Source organism: Neovison vison, chromosome 9 (assembly GCF_020171115.1).
Source record: "Neovison vison isolate M4711 chromosome 9, ASM_NN_V1, whole genome shotgun sequence".
NCBI classification, from domain to species: domain Eukaryota; kingdom Metazoa; phylum Chordata; class Mammalia; order Carnivora; family Mustelidae; genus Neogale; species Neogale vison.
In genome coordinates, this window is record NC_058099.1 from 91,216,632 (window position 1) to 91,234,637 (window position 18,006).

Sequence of the window (18,006 nt, forward strand, 5' to 3'; positions counted from 1 at the left end):
GGATACAAGGATGAGTAGGTCCCACACATACTCCCCTTGAAGAAGGTTAGAGATGAGTGAGAAGCACAGGTGTACTTGGATAACTAGAGTATCAGAGAATATAGATAAAGTGCTGTGGGAGATTATCGAAGGAATTGGTGTTATCAGAGGCAAAAGAGGTATCAGAGAAGGCCTGACAGAAAATGTGACCTAGGGGTGCCTGGGTGGCTCAGTGGGTTAAGTCTCTGCCTTCGGCTCAGGTCATGATCCCAGGGTCCTGGGACCGAGCCCCACATCGGGCTCTCTGTTCATTGGGCTCTCTGTTCAGCCTGCTTCCCCCTCTCTCTCTGCCTGCCTCTCTGATTACTTGTGATCTCTGTCTGTCAAATAAATAAATAAAATATTTAAAAAAAAAGAAAGAAAACAAAACAAAATGTGACCTATTAGCTGGACCTAGAAGGATGAGTAGGGTTTTGAAAGATAAAGAAAATCAAAGGGTATTCTCCACTGAAGGAACAGCAGAGAATTCAAGAACTGTATTGGTCAACTGACGTCAACTTTTTTATGGTTCCCTGACCCAATTCTGTGGGATGCGGATTTGGAGAAGTTCCCCATTCACAACACCAAGCAATTCTCAACTACCACTTGGGTGTCACAGAATTCAACTCGGTTGTGACACTGTGGACCCAGAGTTAGCATCAGATTCCACAGGTTAAGGACTCAGTCACTCCACTCAGTTCAGATGCCAGTTGCAAGCCCCAGGCTGTTACTTGTGCTTCTGATCTACCGGCTACAGACTACAGGTTCCAACCATCCCCTCCTCGGGGTCCTTTAATGTGCTAGAACAGCTCACAGCACTCAGGGAAACACTTAACTTATGTTACCTGTTTATTAAAGAATATGATAAAGGATACACAAATCAACAGCCAGATACATAGGGCAAGGGAGAGGGTCATTTTGAGGAACTTTCATGCCCCCTCCTGGGTGCCACTCTCCCTGCATCTCTACATGCTCACCAATCAGGAAGCTCTCTCAACCCAGCTCCCTTGGGTTTTTATGGAGGTTCCAATGCATGGTCATGATTGACTAAGTCATTGTTCAATAGCTCGTTCAGCTTTGGGGGGTGGGCCCTGATGTTTCCAAAACTCTAATCACATGGTTTGTTCTCCAGGCACCCAGCCCACATCCATGGGTGGGGACCAAAAGTCACCTTGTTAATATAATAAAAGATGTCTTTACCACTCTTAACACTTACGAAGTTCCAAAGGTTTAGGGAGCTGTGAACCAGGAACTGTGGACAAAGACCAAAGTGAGAAATATATATTGGTTATCTGAACTATATATTTTTAATACATCACAGTATCACACTTGGGGAAAAGTCCTCCTATGATTTTGGAACATACATGGGTTTTGCAGGAGAAAGTTACCTGAAAAAGGATATGGGAGTCTACTGTTGCATAACAAACCACCCCAAAACTCAGTGGTTTAAGACAACACTTGTTTATTATTATAAGCATCTGCCAATATAGGCTGGAGTCAGCTAGAATGTTTCTGCTCCACATCTCTCTCACCCTGCTCAGAGAACAGCTGCTAGCCTGAGCAGTTCCCTCTCATAAGATAGCAGAGGTGCAAGAGAGAAAAACACATGGTCAATCCAAAGCCCAGGGTGGGGAAATGCATTCCAACCCTTGAGTGGAAGGAATTGGAAAGGCATATGGCAAAGGACATGGCTGAAGAGAGGGCATGAAGAATTAGAAACAATGATGCAGTCTACCGCAGGAACAGACAGTAGAAAACCTTGAATGGTTTGATAAAAAACTGAACTTTATTGCTAAGAGACTAGGTTTTACTTGTTCTCACCACACACACACAAACAAAAAACTATACTTGTATAATATGATAGAGGTGTTAGCTGACACTGAGGTGGTAATCATAATGCAATAGATAAATGTATCAAGTCAACGCGTTGCACACCTTAAGGCTACACAATGTTATATGTCAATTATATCTCAATAAAAAATAAAAGAATTAAACTTTGCAGTAGAGAAGGGAAGTCATCACTTTTTTTAAGCAACAGGAAACATTCTCAGATCTATTTTAGAAAGATTATTCTGTTTAGCTGGAGAGAGGATTAGAAAGTTTACAACCATCTGAACTAGGGTAGTGGCTGTGGGAAAAGGGACAAAGGGACAAATTAAAAATAGTTCTTAAGTAGAATAAAGTAGGTCATCATTTGGAGGAAGAGTAAGAAAATCAAAGACACCACTCATGTTTCTAAATTGGTATGGTGAAACCACTGACGATGATAATGCTACTAGCTACTTTTATCGAGCATTTATTTTGTGCCAACTACTACTGCAAACATTTTGTGCACACCATCCTTCATCGGATGGTGTGCATACACGCACACACGAAGTATGACATAGTGTTGCTGTTTCCTGTCCTTTTATACATGAAAAGAACCAGACTTAAACAGTTGAGTAACTTGCCAAGGTTCTATGCTAATAACTGACGAAACGGGGGGTTGACGTAAAACTGCTTTGATTCTAGAACATGGTCTTATAAACTGTGAGGGCTGCCCCTGCAGGAGGTCTCTATCTACCTCTGCCTGCTCTACAGATTTTGGAGGTACTCATCCTATGAGCCAATTCCTTCAAATAAATAAAAATACATAGACACACAACCTGTTGGTGGTTTTTTGTTTGTTTTGTTTGTTTGTTTAGATTTTAGTTATTTGACAGAGGGAGAGACAGCAGAAATAGAGCAGCAGGCACAGGGAGAGTGAGGAGCAGGCTCTCTGCTATATAGGGAGCCCGACAGGGGTCTTGATCCCAGGACCCTGGGATGATGACCTGAGCAGAAGGCAGACACTTAACCAACTGAGCCACCCAGATGTTCCATCCCATTGGTTCTGTTACTCTGGAGAACCCTGGCTGATACAGGTACGTAGGCTTTCCCCTCCGTATTCTGCCTAAGGACAATGCCCTGGTTCTTCTAATGTCTCTCCCAGCCCAGCGCTAAGATACTACACAGAAAACATCTCTCATCTTGGAGGCTTCAGTAGATCCACAGCCCATGCGTCTTCCTGACACATGCTGTAGGGCTTTCTGGGCCCAGGTACCTTGCTCCGCAGGGTGCTCCAGCTCCTCAGTCCTTTGTTTACGAGTGAGGGGTGAGGACGTGCAATGCGCACACGTGCACACGCACGCAGGGGCGCATGCGCAGACACACGCACGAGCGCATGCGTACACATACGCGCGCACGCGCACAGAGCAGCCCTCAAAAATCCGAGGCCGGCGGGCCAGGTGGCCGGGCTCTCCCGCCGCCTGAGTGGCAAAACTATGAGGCAACTGTTTTACACCTTTCGGCAGCATTTCTTGGTACGATGAAGCTCCGGCCTCCCACGGAGGAGTTACCTTGTACTTCCTGTGCAGTTTATACTCAAGACCCGGTGCTGCAGGCGCTGCCCCCCGAATTCAGACTTCCCCCGAGCGCCTCGCCACCGCCCCCCGCCCGCTCCATTTCTAATGCTCCTGAAGGAAAAACGTGGTGGACAGAACGAGGACGTTCGGGCACCGATGGGGTTAGGAAGCACTGCTCTGACTTGCAGAGAAGGAGCGCGCCGCTTGTGAGGCAGGACCCCCGCGCGGAGGACGCCAGAGGCTCGGGCCAGGCGTGGAGGCCCCGGGGCCGCGCCCCCGCTGAGGAGGCAGTGTGGATCGGGTAAGAGCCCTCTTTCCTTCTGCAAGTCCGCGTGAGGGCTGCGTTGTGCTGCATGACCTCCCCTGTGTTTAAACGCCGCCTCCCCCCGCCCCCCGCCCCGTCTTTGAGTAACGTGGAGTTTCCGGAAAGGTGGATGTCGGTTTCTTGGGGCTTTATGCCTCTCCTAGTGCTATTTGGGAGGCACTGGCCCTGGGTACTTTAGAGTGGACGTCTGGATTCGATCAGGCGCCAGGGGGGTCTTTCTCCAGAATTTTGACCTAAGGGCCCGTGGAGTTGTGCTCCTGGCTTCCATGAAAGAACACGTAAGAAACACGTCTGGCGGGAGCCTGGCTGGCTCAGTGGGTGGAGCGTCTGACGTTGATCTCGGGGCTGTGAGTTCAAGCTCCAAGTTGGGTGTAGACATTACTTACAATTTTTAGGGGCGCCTCGTGGTTCGGTTGATTCATGCCTGTAGCTCAGGTTGCGATCCCAGGGTCCTAGGATCCAGCCCATCGGGCTCCCTGCTCACCAGGAAGCCTGCTCCTCCCTCTCCCTCTCCCCCTGCTTTTGCTTCCTCTCTCGCTGTGTCTCTGTCAAATAAATTAATTAAATCTTAAATAAAATAAATCTTTAGGAAAAGAAAAGAAACAGACCTCCAAAGTCCTCTTTGCAAACAAGTGGCCGTGGGTGCGTGACACAGTGTGAAAACCCGCAGAATAGAGTGGATGTAGGGCGAGAATTCCAGAACGATTCCCCCACGTCCTTATGGACATTTTGAGTTCAATCAGGTAGCAGTCATCTTGTGCATCTTGTACATGGGCCTTTGGAAAGCAGAGGAGCGCCGACAGTGTGTATAGTGAACACTGCCTTCATTTGTGCCTTTGTCTTTCCTATTCTGACTTTCTTCTCCCTTCTTTTCTCATTTGTCTAGGGCCCGTTTTTTCCTTAATTACAATCCATATATCACAGACAGCCGTAATTCCTTTCCAGAAAAGAGTATTAATGAAAAATGGGTGGGGTAAGGCACTAGCGGTCCATCAGACATACTGTGGGACCTTATGGGGAACAGAGGTCCTACTGGTCTGCACCACTTAATGTACCACAAAACAAATGCTAGAGCCAGATGACAGACAGCCCAGCTCCCGATGAAAAGCCCCCTTTCCCTTCCCTGGCTTTGCAGAAAAGCTCATTCAGGTAGTTCAAGGACACAGGCAAACCAACTCATCTTATAACCAGTGTATCTTTTTCCATCCATAAAAGGGGACTTTTATTTACCAAATACACAGATTTGAGTCAGTGTCTTCAGGACTGCTCAGAAATTCATCGTACTGCACTAAATGGTTTATAAACTATAGCACCAAGATTGATAAAGACACCATCAAGGACACATTACCAATACAACTGTTTTGAAAAAGCTGAATTTATAACAACTTAAAGCTAAACACCTTTGTAGAAATTCACATTATAAAAGACTCTTAATGGAAACCAAGACTCTTCTCCTTTCCTAAATTCAGTGTACTTTTAATTCATACAAGCCTAAATTCTTAGGCTGTCTTGTTTAACTTCTAAACATATTTCAACCTTTAGAGAGTGAATGTGGGAGTATAAATGGATGCAACTTTTCTAGGAAGCAATCTGGCAGTAAACATTAAGAGCTTTAAAAATGTTCCTTATGCTTTTGCTCAGTAATTCTACTTCTGAGCAACTACCTGCAGAAAAGGATTAAAATGCTGATCATTGATGTACAGAAATGGATTACACACAGAGGTACATTTCATGTAAAAGAGACAAAAAACTGGAAACAATCCAAACTACCAAAGATAGCGGAATCATCTAGTTATGATGTCACAGGATATACTGTTCTGCAGTTACTAGCAATGATGCATACCTTAGTTTTAACTATCTGTGAGAAACGTTCATGATAAATGTTAAATAGAAAAGTTAGAAAACAGGCGCCTCAGTGGGTCAGTTGGTTAAGCATCTGACTTTTGATTTTGGCTCAGGTCGGGATTTCTGGGTTGTGGGGATCAGCCCACATGGTGCTCCACGCTCAGCAGGGAGTCTGCTTGTTTCTCCGGCACCCCCCTCCCCCGCCCCATGCTCACCCTCTGGCTCATGAATAAAATCCTTTAAAAAAAAAAAAAAAGGAAAACTGCAAATACAGTATTTGCACATACAGACATCCAAATTATAACACATACAGACATCCACAAATATGTGCTCCAAGGAAATGCACTAAAATTGTCTGAAGGATGAGATGATGGGGAAGTTTCATTTTCTTTTCCACATGGGTCTCCATTTTCATCTTCAGCAATGAGTGTGCTCTCATTTCATGAGCACTAACTGAAATAAAAGTTGCTTTTAGAAGTAGAAACTAGTGGAGTAATCTCCCACAAAGCAAAATATTGATTGCAATATCCTCCTTTTTATTAAATTATAAAACTTGTCAATACACACACTTTTAGAAATACAGTTTTTCCAAGTATCTGCTTTTGTGGAGCACATGGTTTTAAAGAAACAAAATTTCTATACCAATTTCTTGGTCTTTAAGCTACTAAGCACTGGTAGCTGAACTACCAAGTATAGCTACTATATATACAGTCAGATTTTATGGAAAATATTACAAAGACAAATGCCTTGAAAAGATGACACAGTGCAGAGAAAACCATAGCTATTAAGCTGATATAAAAACTTTAGTCAAAATGTTTTTAGTCCATTATGGCTTTGCATAAAGCTTCAAAGGAAGAAAATTTAAGACACTTCTCATCAAAGGCACTTAGAATTATAATAAAATACTTCTTTGAATTTAGTTTGAGTCCAACTAAATTTTGGATTTTAATTTCTTTTCCACATTCCGTCTCATTGAAACAGTACTCGAAGGCAGATATTAATGAGGGAAAATAGTTATCACTTCTTAATATACATGTTAAAAATATGCAAACAGAATTAATACAGATTTTGGTCCACTGAGAAAGGTAACAGTATCAGACTGTAGTGTTTTTCTTAATTCTGAGCAAAAAGCCATAAACTCCCAAGACCCAGTTCCACAAACAGAACCTTCAGTTCTTAATCTGCACTGGCTGCCCCGTGGGCTCCCTTGAGGAAATGGGAGTTGAGGTCCCACATCTCCATAGTGTAGTTATACTAAAAAGAACCATCCTGTGGCTCAGTGGGGCCTCTGCTCTGAGGTCGTGGCAGTGGAGAGACAGAAGAGTCAATTCGCCGTCCTCTATAATTCTGTGTCCCGGTACCGGGAAGGCTGGCCGTAATAGCCGCGCTTTGAGTGTTCTGAGAGCTGCTGGCGGTATTCCTCCTCTTCGGCATCACTGCCATAACTTCCTCTGGGATCCTGATAGAGTCGGGAAGGACCCTTCTGGGGCTCAGGTGGCCTGGAACTAACAAAGTGAGAGTGTTAAATGCATCCCACAGCTCATCCAGGGCTTCCGACTGCCCTGTGGAAATGCAGCCATGTACCCGGACTGATCACAAATCTCTGAGACACATGCCACACTTTGCTGACAGACCAGGGCCACTTTTGGCCCTGCTTCAGGTTCATTGTGTGGGAGTAACAGGTTGAGGCCAGTGCGGACTGGGGCAGTGAGTGAGGAAGTGCTCCCTGACCTAAGAATTCCCCTACTGGACCGAGGGTGTCTTCCCACCCCTGTGTCTTTGGCTACAAGTTCACCTAGCAGAGTGATTTCTCTTCTAGTTTCAGTCAACTAGGTGCCACCTGGTTGGCCATGGTTCAGTCATTAAGAAATTTGCCTCTAGTTTTCTACTGTTATAAAACTAGACTCTAGCTTCCAGTCAGATTGGCCACAAGAAAATGTGACTTTTTTTTTTTTCTATCCTCGGAAGCAGGAACTATCCAGTATAAAAACACTGCCATAATTCCTGATGCTTATGTAGCATTTTAAATATAAAGCAGCTTACCAACACCGGTCAACTGACTGTCACCTTCCCTTAAGACCTCAGTTCAGGGGTGCCTGGGTGGCTCAGTGGATTAAAGCCTCTGCCTTCGGCTCAGGTCATGATCCCAGGGTCTTAGGATAGAGCCCCGCATCAGGCTCTCTGCTCAGCAGGGAGACTGCTTCCCTTCCTCTCTCTCTGCCCGCCTCTCTGCCTACTTGTAATCTCTGTCAAATAAATAAGTAAAATCTTAAAAAAAAAAAAAAAAAGACCTCAGTTCAGCACAAGTGGCCTGACTTTGCTGCGTGTTGCAAAGGAATTAAGGAGCTTGACTAAGAATCCAAATATATTAGTGACAAAACAATTAGTGTCTAAACCCAGGAATTTTTCTCATGTGCTGTCTCAATACAATGCAACATATCTGTGCTTCGGTGTGACAAAGGGGACTAATTTGAAATGTCAATGATTACACTTTGTCAGTTGTAGCACAAAAGCAAAATTACTACAAAATTTTGACTCTTTAATGTTCATAATTAAGTCTGATTGAATAACGAGGTATCTGAGTGGCACAGTTGTGTCCGACTCTTGGTTTCCGCTCAGGGTCCTGGGATTGAGTGCTCTCAGTGAGGAGTTTGCTTGAAATTCTGTCTCCCTTTCCCTCTGGCCCCTCCTGCTTGTGCTTTCACTCCCTCTAAAATAAATAAATCTTTAAACTTTTTTTTGACTGCATAAGTAAGGGAAATAGCTGGGCAGGAAAAAAAAGTCTTCTTGTTACACTGAGATGTAGGTGAAGAAATTCTTTCTTAGGAGTCCAAATCTTAGACCAGCCCCCTTTCTAGACTTAATACGGCTGAGCAGCCCTTACCTTGTGTGCTGGGAAAGGCCAGGGTCTGGCTTGTGTGTTTTGATTGGAACTGCATAGATATCAGGATGTTTCTGAGCAATTTCAATCTGTGGTAATTAAGGGGGGGGGAAGAACAAAAAGGGAAGAATGAATGATTGCTGGGTGGCTTGCTGGTTTCTTGTTGGTTCCCTTTTCCAATCCCATTTTAAGTAGAGGAGAAAAAATAAAAGCAACTCTCTAGTTGTTATGGTTGTATGTGATGGCCTAGTATTACGTATCAAATAAGAAAAATGTTTAAAAGCAATGAAATCCTGCCACATGCTACAACAAAGACAAATACCATGTGATTCCATTTAAATGGCTCCTAAGTTGTCAAATGCATGAAGACAGAAAGTACAGTGATGACCAGGGACAGAGGAAGGGGGTAATGGGGAGTTTCAGTGAGGAGAGATGCACAAGTCTGGAGACGGATGGTGGTGATGACGGCAGAACACTGCAAATATACCCAATGCCATGAACACTTAAAAAAATAGTTAAAATGGGAAAAAATGGTTAAAATGATAAATGTTACATGTATTTTACCACCAAAACAACCAAAACAAAAGAAAAATGCTCAGAAGCACTGCACTGTTGCTGTAACAGACTTAAATGAAAAAATAACCTCCCATATACACTGGGCAGAATACGTTCCATGAGTCTTGACTTCTACTCTTCTTTGTCTTTTGGAAGGTTAGATGTGCATATGGTACAAAAATTCAAACAGTATCAAAAAGTACAATCTAGGGGCCTTTCATTTTAGCATCCAGCTTTGCTTGGTTTCTATGGCAAATCTGGGAGCAAATTAAAATTCAGTTACCAAACAAATACAACAAATGTTTTCATGAGAACTAACTTCAGAGAGGCCCTGATTCTCTTGTCATACTTCCCCATTCCTAAACCGGACAGAAAGTTCTGAGGTATGAAAAGAATCTTTTTCACCTATACGGTTAAGCTTTCTTGATGAGAAGAAAAAGGGACACAGTGATAGCTGGCAATCTGGAAATAACATGAACATAGTATGTGCCTATGGTATCAGGCATGTGAACATGATTTCATGTCTGTACCGGTGGGAAAAAAAAGGACTGCAAATCATTATATGAAATGAAATTTAACATTCTTACTGTTGACCTACTAAGATAATCTACTGGTTTAAAAATAATTACCCTTGCATTCTGTGCTTCTTGGAGCTCTTGCATTCTCTGTAATCTTGCCTTGTGATCCATCTTCTCAAATATTTTTACTTTGCCCAGGACAGACTTGGGAGTGCCTTCTTGTTCCTCACTGCCCTCTCCCACCTCTTCACTCTCTGAGGGAGGGACAGGAGTGGAGGGCTTCAATATAGACCTTCCCAAGGCAGGTTTTGCTGCAACCGGAGGGGGACAGCCTTTGGTAGATGCTCCGGAAACTTCGTTACCAGCAATGGCTAAGGGGTTTGACTTATATTCATGGGATCTGGAGAAGTCAAAGGATTCTTCTCTGTTCTGGATTTTGGCCTGCAGAGAACAATGAACAAATTTTTACCTTTGGCTTTCAGTTTATGTTCAAATCTGTATTAGTGATTTAATACACACTCCCATTTCCTGATCAGTTTCCAGAGATAGTCAACAAATACCATTCCGACAAGAAATCAAATACTGCAGGACAAACAGCCACTGGCTGGGCATCCTGAGCCCTACCCTGCTTCCTAGAAAAAAAATATTAAGAGCACTAGGAAACCAGAGGGTATTGGGGAGGGGCTGGGAGGCCTATGAGTGTAGAGGCAGATCAGACCTACTTTTTTGTACTAGAGGAGATTAAGATCAGTATCTTGAAAAAGACCTCAGAACAAGTCATGGGGTTTAGGATTGAAGAGTGGGATCCTGAGTTCATATACTAAGGGTGCATGCCCTACCCCAGAGGGAAGGTCTCTGTCCAGCCACGAATGAGACTGGAGCAGGAAGCCACCAGACTGGGTGGCTTGCTGGTTTCTTGTTGGCCACTTTTCCTTCATACTTCAATCCTAGGCCTGTTTGTACATTTTCAGGGATTTATCTTATGAGGCCACTGTTTCTGACAGCTTACATAATCACTGACTACTTTCTTCCTATCTAAAGTATTGAGTTAAATGGAGAAATTTTATTGGGTTATTAGGGAAAGCCTTTATTTATATAGAATTGATTCAGAAAGGGAGTAAAAAAAATCATATGACATATACCATGTCAATTCTTATTGATTCTGAGTAATGATATAATTTAAAAATAAATCAAGCTGTCCTGATAATGAGAGGGATCATAAACAGTGGTGGTGATTGTTTTCTTTAGTAAATATAAATCATCAGTCAGGGATTTTCTGTATCTATATTTATATCTAAATCAGATTGTGAGCAGAAAACTTTAACTGAAAAAGAAAAACAGATTCTGAGATCAGTGCTTCCGGACATTCAGTATTTGTCCAACTTTTATTCTTGATAGAAAAAAGGTTTTGAAGTAAAAAATAAAATAATGAATGAATGAATAAGTGTATAAATAAATAAATAAAATACCAACAGTTCTAAAACCTTATGTTCTCCTAAAACTGCCCTTCCTTCTTTTTACTCTTCTCTACTTTTGGGGTTCACCCCACAAACCAAAAGACACATCTTAGTAACAAAAGAGCCAAAAACAAAACACCATCTCATCTGTGCTCCTCCTGGCTATGCAGGAAGCTGTCCGGGTATCTGCTTATTCTTCCTCCCCATCGTGGGCTTCCCAGCCACGTACCTTAGGCGGCTCTGGCTTGAATGCTGGGGGTGGGCTACTGTCCCTAAGTTGATCTCTGCTAGCAGCCCTCCTCATCTGAGCTCGTGGCTCTGGGCTGGGTTTCCTTATGCTCTACAAGACATAAAGGTTCATTCACAACCAGAAGATCCCAGCAAAGAGAAGAGAACACTCGTCTGCTTTGCTAGACTTCTGCCAAGTTGCAAGATATTCCGAAGTTGAGGTTCATAACTTGCACATATCGGGATACTGACCCAGTGCTGCTTTACTGAAAAGGCAGATAGGTACTAGCATATTCCCATTAGCAAATGCTTTATATATACTTTTTAACTATCATCCATTGTAGTAGTCTCCTCCTTTAAAATAATCCCCCCCAAAGTTCTCCTAAAGTCTAAATCTCTTTTATCACTTAAAGCTGTTAATATTTTTAAGCATTAGCTCATCGACACCTTTAGACATTAGCAAGTTATTTTATTCTTTGAAACTTGCCCACTGGTATATACTAAATTTTTGGCCTTGGTGGGTTTTACCCACCCCCCCAACTTATTTTTTTGGTACTTTTATTTCATAAAGAATAAAACTATTCACCCAAATGAGCTGACTTGTTAAACAGAAGTCCACAAGAACAACTATTCAAATAGATGAATAATGTCATCTGCATTATCCCAATGCTCTCTGAGGTGGAGCTAATAACTGGTCCTAAGTTAGTGCCTGTTGACACGATCTCTAGGATCACAGAAGCTGTCTATTCACCGGTGGATGCACAGAACACATGATCAGATGTATATCTGATCATAAACTCAATTAAAAAATTGAAGTACAAAAAAGAAGGAAACTGATGGGGAAATACTCAGGAGTTTTGGCAAGATTAGAAAGGTTAAAGGTAGGATGGATAAGAAAAAGCAAGGATACCTAAAAGTACAAAGAGACCTAATCAAAGGTTACAAGTAAATACCACAAAATTATATTTAAACATAATGTTCCACTTGTAATTTAGACAGCTGGCACATAGAGCTGTTTAGTGTATCCGTCATGCTCGAGAACATCAGTGTGAGAGTGCTTATCACTCAATCTCTCCCAGCACTTAGTTCCTGTCTGGCTTTCCCATGGACCACAAATGCTATCGTACAGGCATCGACTTGGAATCAGAAACCCCCTAGAAGTCCTCTGTTCCAACTCTTAGGAATACCTTCCACAGCACCGTAAATAAACAGTTATCCAGAAGAATTCAAGTGAAACAGGAGAACCTCCTTTTCCTGCTCATGGCCTCACAGCCTGCGGCCTGCCTCACCTCACCTCCTCATGCTGCACCGGCTCCGAGGAGCGGGTGATGGAAGACACCGGTGGCTCCTCAGCTGGCTCATCCAGCTCATTGTCAGTGTAGGCGCCTCCTTCGCCGTCGGTGTCCTCAAAGTCACTGATGAGGCGGCTGTCGCAACTCAGATAGTCTGCGCCCATGGCAGTTAAGTAGGACATGCGGTCTTCAGGATCATCATCCATCCCTTCCATCTAGAGGAATTTGTTTCGGAGGGTCAGTGGGGTCGTCATGGCTCCTGGGAGTGGGGACTCAAGAAAATTCCCAAGGGCACAGCCAAGTGACTAAAACTTTGACATGTTCTAGAAAGGGAAGTCATCTTTATTTTCCTTAAATCACTTGGCTTGAGATTACTATGTTAATTTTTTGTGCAGGGATTCAAATTAGGAAACTCCACCCTGTCTACCTTACCACCATCCTATATCCCACTACTGAGCCATGCTTCCTCAAATTGTTACACTTCTCTTCAAGAATCTGGGCTCCTTTCCAGCCTTTTCTGCTAATGCTTGTCTCTTATAATAAATGTACAGTGCCTGGTGCCACACACCTCTCCATTCCTCCGTAAGATTCTCAAATCCTTGAGGGAGGAAGCTATGTCCTGTTCAACCCGTTCTCATCAAGGGAGTTAGCACAGAACCTAGCAGGCTGTAAGCACTCAGAAGATGCTAGACGCCTTGACTAAATATGCAGTTTCCAAAGGGCAAGACAAGGACTCAACAATCTAATTGGTAACTGAGTCACTTTCGCAACAGAATCATCCTCTGACATCTCACAAACTAGTTCAATTCAGCTGGACTACAGAATACTAGCACCAAAGCCTTAGAACCACAGGAGATTGGTAGAATTTCTTTGCTTCCTCCCGTCAGCAGAACTGTGGGTAAACTACCTGCATGAATGAGAAGCTCGCCAGTTTTAGAAGCCAACACAAGGTTCTGAGCATTCTCTTACCAACCTACTCGAATTCCACATTCCTAGGACACATTCTCTTCCAGTCTTCTAAGCAAATGATTCCAACTTTTCCTTTTTTAAAATCAATTTTTAAATACCTTCTCCATGACCCTCATCCTCACCTCTCCCTTCCATGCTGACTCTCCCATATCCTTAGTAAGCTGTGGAGCTCAGCACAAGATCTTGTAAGCTCTGATTAGTGTGCTTGGAATACAACACTAGTTACTACGTTAAAAGTAAAAGGGAAGTGAATGTAGGGTCACATATGTCACATTCTACTTTTCTTTGAAAAGTCTTAAGAGAATTTATAAAATTCCAAACTTGATTAGCACATACACTGGAATCACTTCAAATGTCCATGGTGTTCTACATTCACTACCCTCCTGAGAAAAGATTGAGAACATGGACTCTCACCTCATAGTGGAGTATCTATGCCACATACCTTTCCTTCAGAGACCCAAACTGCTTCTCCTTGCTGATGCTGAATTGTGTCCTTCAAGCTGCCAAACCAGCTATCATTGGCTGAATTTAGGTTGATAGTAGCTTCAGAAATGTAAACAAAAGGTTTGCATCAATTTCCAGAGCAATGTTTATTAAAAATGCTACTTCACATAATTTTACTCATTTGTCATATCTGAATTAAAACTTTGGCAAATGCAAGAGAAAGTAGACACATATCTAAACAATAAATCCCTTTAGTTGAATGTAATTAAAGCCACTACTGGTCTAGCTGTTGGGAGTTTGCATTACAGATGAATGTTATAAAGCTAAAAATGAGTTCCTTTCATTTCGAATATCTGTTTTTCAGAAAAGCTACCTTTAAAAGATATGGTTGGGGGTTTTAAGATTTTATTTATTTATTTGAGAGAGAGACCATAAGAGGGGAGAAGGTCAGGTCCCGCAGAGCTGGGAGCCTTCTGGGGGACTTGATCCCAGACTCCAGGATCATGACCTGAGCCAAAGGCAGTCGCTTAACCAGCTAAGCCACCCAGGTGCCCCAAAAGGTGTTTTTAACAACTGTGTTTTTAGGAGCAAAGAAAACACATCTAGAACAAATACAAAAGTACTACATTTTAAAGATTGTTACCTAGGCATGTATGTTATAAATAAGAAAAACATACACAAATTTACTGTTGATCTCTTCAAAAAAATACTAAAGGTAACATTTAAGTGTATGTAATTTTGATAGGCTTAAATATTTTAGAATATATATTCAGACTAAACTCTACAAGGAATATATATTTTCTATTCAGAACGAAATATACCTTATATAACTACTATGCATCAAGCAAGCACTTTTCCAAACACCTTACATGGATGAGCTCATTTCTCGTTTACCCAAACTTTACAAAGTAGGTATCACTATTGTCCCCATTCTACAGAAGAGAAATTGACTCTTAAGACTCCACATCACAAAAACCCAGTTTATTATAGACCACTCTTTCCTGTACATTTGGAGAAATTACCTGTCAGTTTCACCATGTCATCCCAGTGGTAAATAGTGCGTGGTTTTTGTTTTTGTTTTTTTTTTAAGTGCATGTCTTTAACAAGAAAAGCCAGTGACAATAAAACAAGAGTCCAATGTGGACATATTTCATCTACTCCCTCCCTCCCCAGTGTCAGATAGGTAGATGGTGAGCAGCACTCAACTCGAAGAGCTATCATTACCCTAAGGATGTTCTACCCATACAATCCCCTCATGCTCCCACAAAACTGCATGACTTGATTTAACCCTTTTTTTTTTTTTTTAAAGATTTTATTTATTTATTTGACAGATGGAGATCGCAAGTAGGCAGAGAAGCAGGCAGAGAGAGAGGAGGAAGCAGGACCCTGGGATCATGACCTGAGCCTAAGGCAGAGGCCTTAACCTACTGAGCCACCCAGGCACCCCTGATTTAACCCTTTTAAACCCTGAATTATACCACATTTACAGAACCAGTCACATATATAGCTACTGCACATATTCAGTTACTAAACATGCTACATTCTTAGATTATTTTACTTTTATGAGGAATACTAGCTAGCAGGGGGTCTTCATTTCAGGAACTTAAGAAATTCTATTATGTGAAATTTTAAACATATACAAAGTAGAGAGAACATGAACTTGTCTACATTACCCACCCTCAAAAACTATCAGCTCTTGGCCAGTCTTTTCGACATCCCCACCCACTCTCCTCACCAAAGATTATGTAAGCAAATACTAGGCCTCATATTAGGTCATCCATAAATACATATTAGGACCATCCATGAATATTTTACTTAGTATACATTTCTATAAGATAGAGAACTCTTTATTTTTAAACATAATCACAGTATCATTTATTATCCTAAAAATGGGAGTAATAAATACTTAATCATACAGAGTGTTCAAGCTTCTATTTTGGGGATCTTTTTAAATAATGAAACCAAGTTCCTACCACTCTGTTAGTGCACACATGCATGGTAAACAGAGAACAATGATAGAATCTAGACAGAGATGTGGGTGCTAGATGGTACACTGGGCTCAGTCACTGGCCTATAGTTCCACACAAGAATCTGAACCCATCAAAGTGACCAATTTTTGCATGTCATGGATCTCTATGATCATTTTCAATCAAAATTAAATCTACAAATGCCATTGAGTCTAATATCATTTTAGGATTAGTTTCTTTTCAAGGAGTCATGAATAGGATTTCAGATTACTCTTCTTTGTTCAGATTATTTTCTTATTTCTTCCATTCTTCAATTCTCTATTTCCCACTGTGGAGCAAAGAGACAACATTTTAAATTTCACTTACCTGTGAAGAGATGTGCACAAGTTTTTTTAAGCTTGTTGGCTTGATCATATAACTTCCGAGAACTTTTGTTGGATGTTGGATTCAACCTCTGTCTCATGGTTTTGACACCTTGTCTAGAGTCTGGGTTGAAAAAAATCACAATCGGGAACCACTGAGTGTAATTCAACAGGTCCACGGCTTTAGGAGTCACGTCCAATAGTGCATGCTTATCCTGTTAGAAATGGGGCAAAGTTATGTTAACAGGTATGTAAAGTCACAGGGCAGCAAAGAGTTTGTCTCAAGTAAAGGCTACATCAGGTAAAACTTGTCAGTTTAAACCAAAAAGCAGAAAACGTTTTCCTCCATATTATGCCCACCTCTGAGAAAATGAATGAACAGGTTATTTGGTATAATGTTGAGAACTCTGAAAAAACCATACATCACTGCCACTGAACATCCACTGGTTTCCACACCGACTGGTTGCCAACAGGTTATGTTTATATTCCCTTTTTTATCATTAACATTTAATGATTATTAAAATACAGATTCTATTCCAAAAAGGACTGCGGCAAACTGTGACTCAATTCTTTCCAACAACGTGGCTTTTGGATGAACTTCCTCACCTGTTCAATAATTTGCCGCACTGTATTTAACCGCACTACCCCACTGGATTTCTCAGAACCTGCATCTTTTGGTTCTGTTTCTGCAAAAGCAAAAAACAAAGAGCTAATTAATATTTTTGGAAATCAGGACCAAAGACTCCAACCCAGCATCAGCAATGACAGGACACCCGACATCAGGAGGCCCTGAAGAGAGACCACGAGAAGGATACACACTACCTCTCTAACTGAAACCTAATCACAAGGAAAGTGGCAATCTGAGAGGTGAGACAGGGGTTTGGACGCTGCAAGACAGCAAGTCAGGAAATAAAGTAGAAGAAAGGAGGATTCTAGAAAGACATAAACAGACTATATAAACAGACTATATACTAAGCAGTATTACCATATCTTTGTTAAATTTGTTATGTGATGTAGTGTGGTTATATAGAAGAATGTCCTTGTACGAGGAGATTTACATGGGTAGAAAATGGCAGGGGAGGTATAAGGCAAACTTTTTGACAGGTGACAGTGCCTTCATGTGAAGGGTATGTGGGTATTCATACCACACTTTTCACTTTTCTTATATATTAGTATTTTTCAAAATAAAAATTGGGAGAGAAAAAAATCATCAACAGACTTACTAGCAGTTTGAAACAGGTCCGGTAACTCATTTGCCAACTTTTCCAGTGCTATATCTGCTATGGGGCCAAATAAGACCACAGGTCTCTTGAAACCAGCTGAAATGAGACAAGAAAGGCCATAGAAACACATCTCCTTGGCTACTAAAGATACGAAGCAGTATTTTATAGGCCAATGATAACATGACTAAATGAAAGAAATTGTGTTCTTCCTCCCCCATTTCAGCCCTTTTCTTTTTCTTCAGAAAAGAAACCAAAAGAAATAAAAAAAATAAACTTTGCTACAGATAAGATATATAAACTTCTGAATGGTAGTATTAACAGAAATAACTGAAGACATGGAAATACACCTGCATGTAGGAGTTTGTACAAGTCACTTTTCTAAAAGTTATTATTGCATGTATGAGTATGACTGCAACTCAACAGCCTGGCTTTGGCTTAAGTAGTATGGGAAGTTTGAACCTGGCTACTGTAGTCTGAAAATGAAGACAACAGGTTCAGAGCCCAGTCAGATCCTTTCCTGGCCCCACTTGGCTTCCTTA

At 41.8% G+C, this 18,006-nt stretch overlaps 1 protein-coding gene across 4 annotated transcripts in view; it reads right to left on the reverse strand.

Annotated features, from left to right (window-relative positions):
- Positions 1-6,086: 6,086 nt before the first annotated feature.
- TJP2 (tight junction protein 2) overlaps positions 6,087-18,006 on the reverse strand; it is a 94,504-nt gene continuing 82,584 nt past the window's right edge. For 3 of the 4 annotated variants that reach the window (XM_044265938.1, XM_044265935.1, XM_044265936.1), the window contains exons 15-23: positions 17,468-17,563; positions 16,851-16,930; positions 16,249-16,459; positions 13,914-14,014; positions 12,505-12,717; positions 11,212-11,322; positions 9,637-9,966; positions 8,456-8,541; positions 6,087-7,076 (exon numbers count right to left, since the gene is read on the reverse strand). In XM_044265938.1, coding sequence (XP_044121873.1) covers positions 6,911-7,076; positions 8,456-8,541; positions 9,637-9,966; positions 11,212-11,322; positions 12,505-12,717; positions 13,914-14,014; positions 16,249-16,459; positions 16,851-16,930; positions 17,468-17,563 — 1,394 coding nt within the window. In that variant the 3' untranslated portion in view covers positions 6,087-6,910. The remainder of the gene's footprint in view (positions 7,077-8,455; positions 8,542-9,636; positions 9,967-11,211; positions 11,323-12,504; positions 12,718-13,913; positions 14,015-16,248; positions 16,460-16,850; positions 16,931-17,467; positions 17,564-18,006) is intronic. The other variant, XM_044265937.1, reaches the window with a different exon arrangement.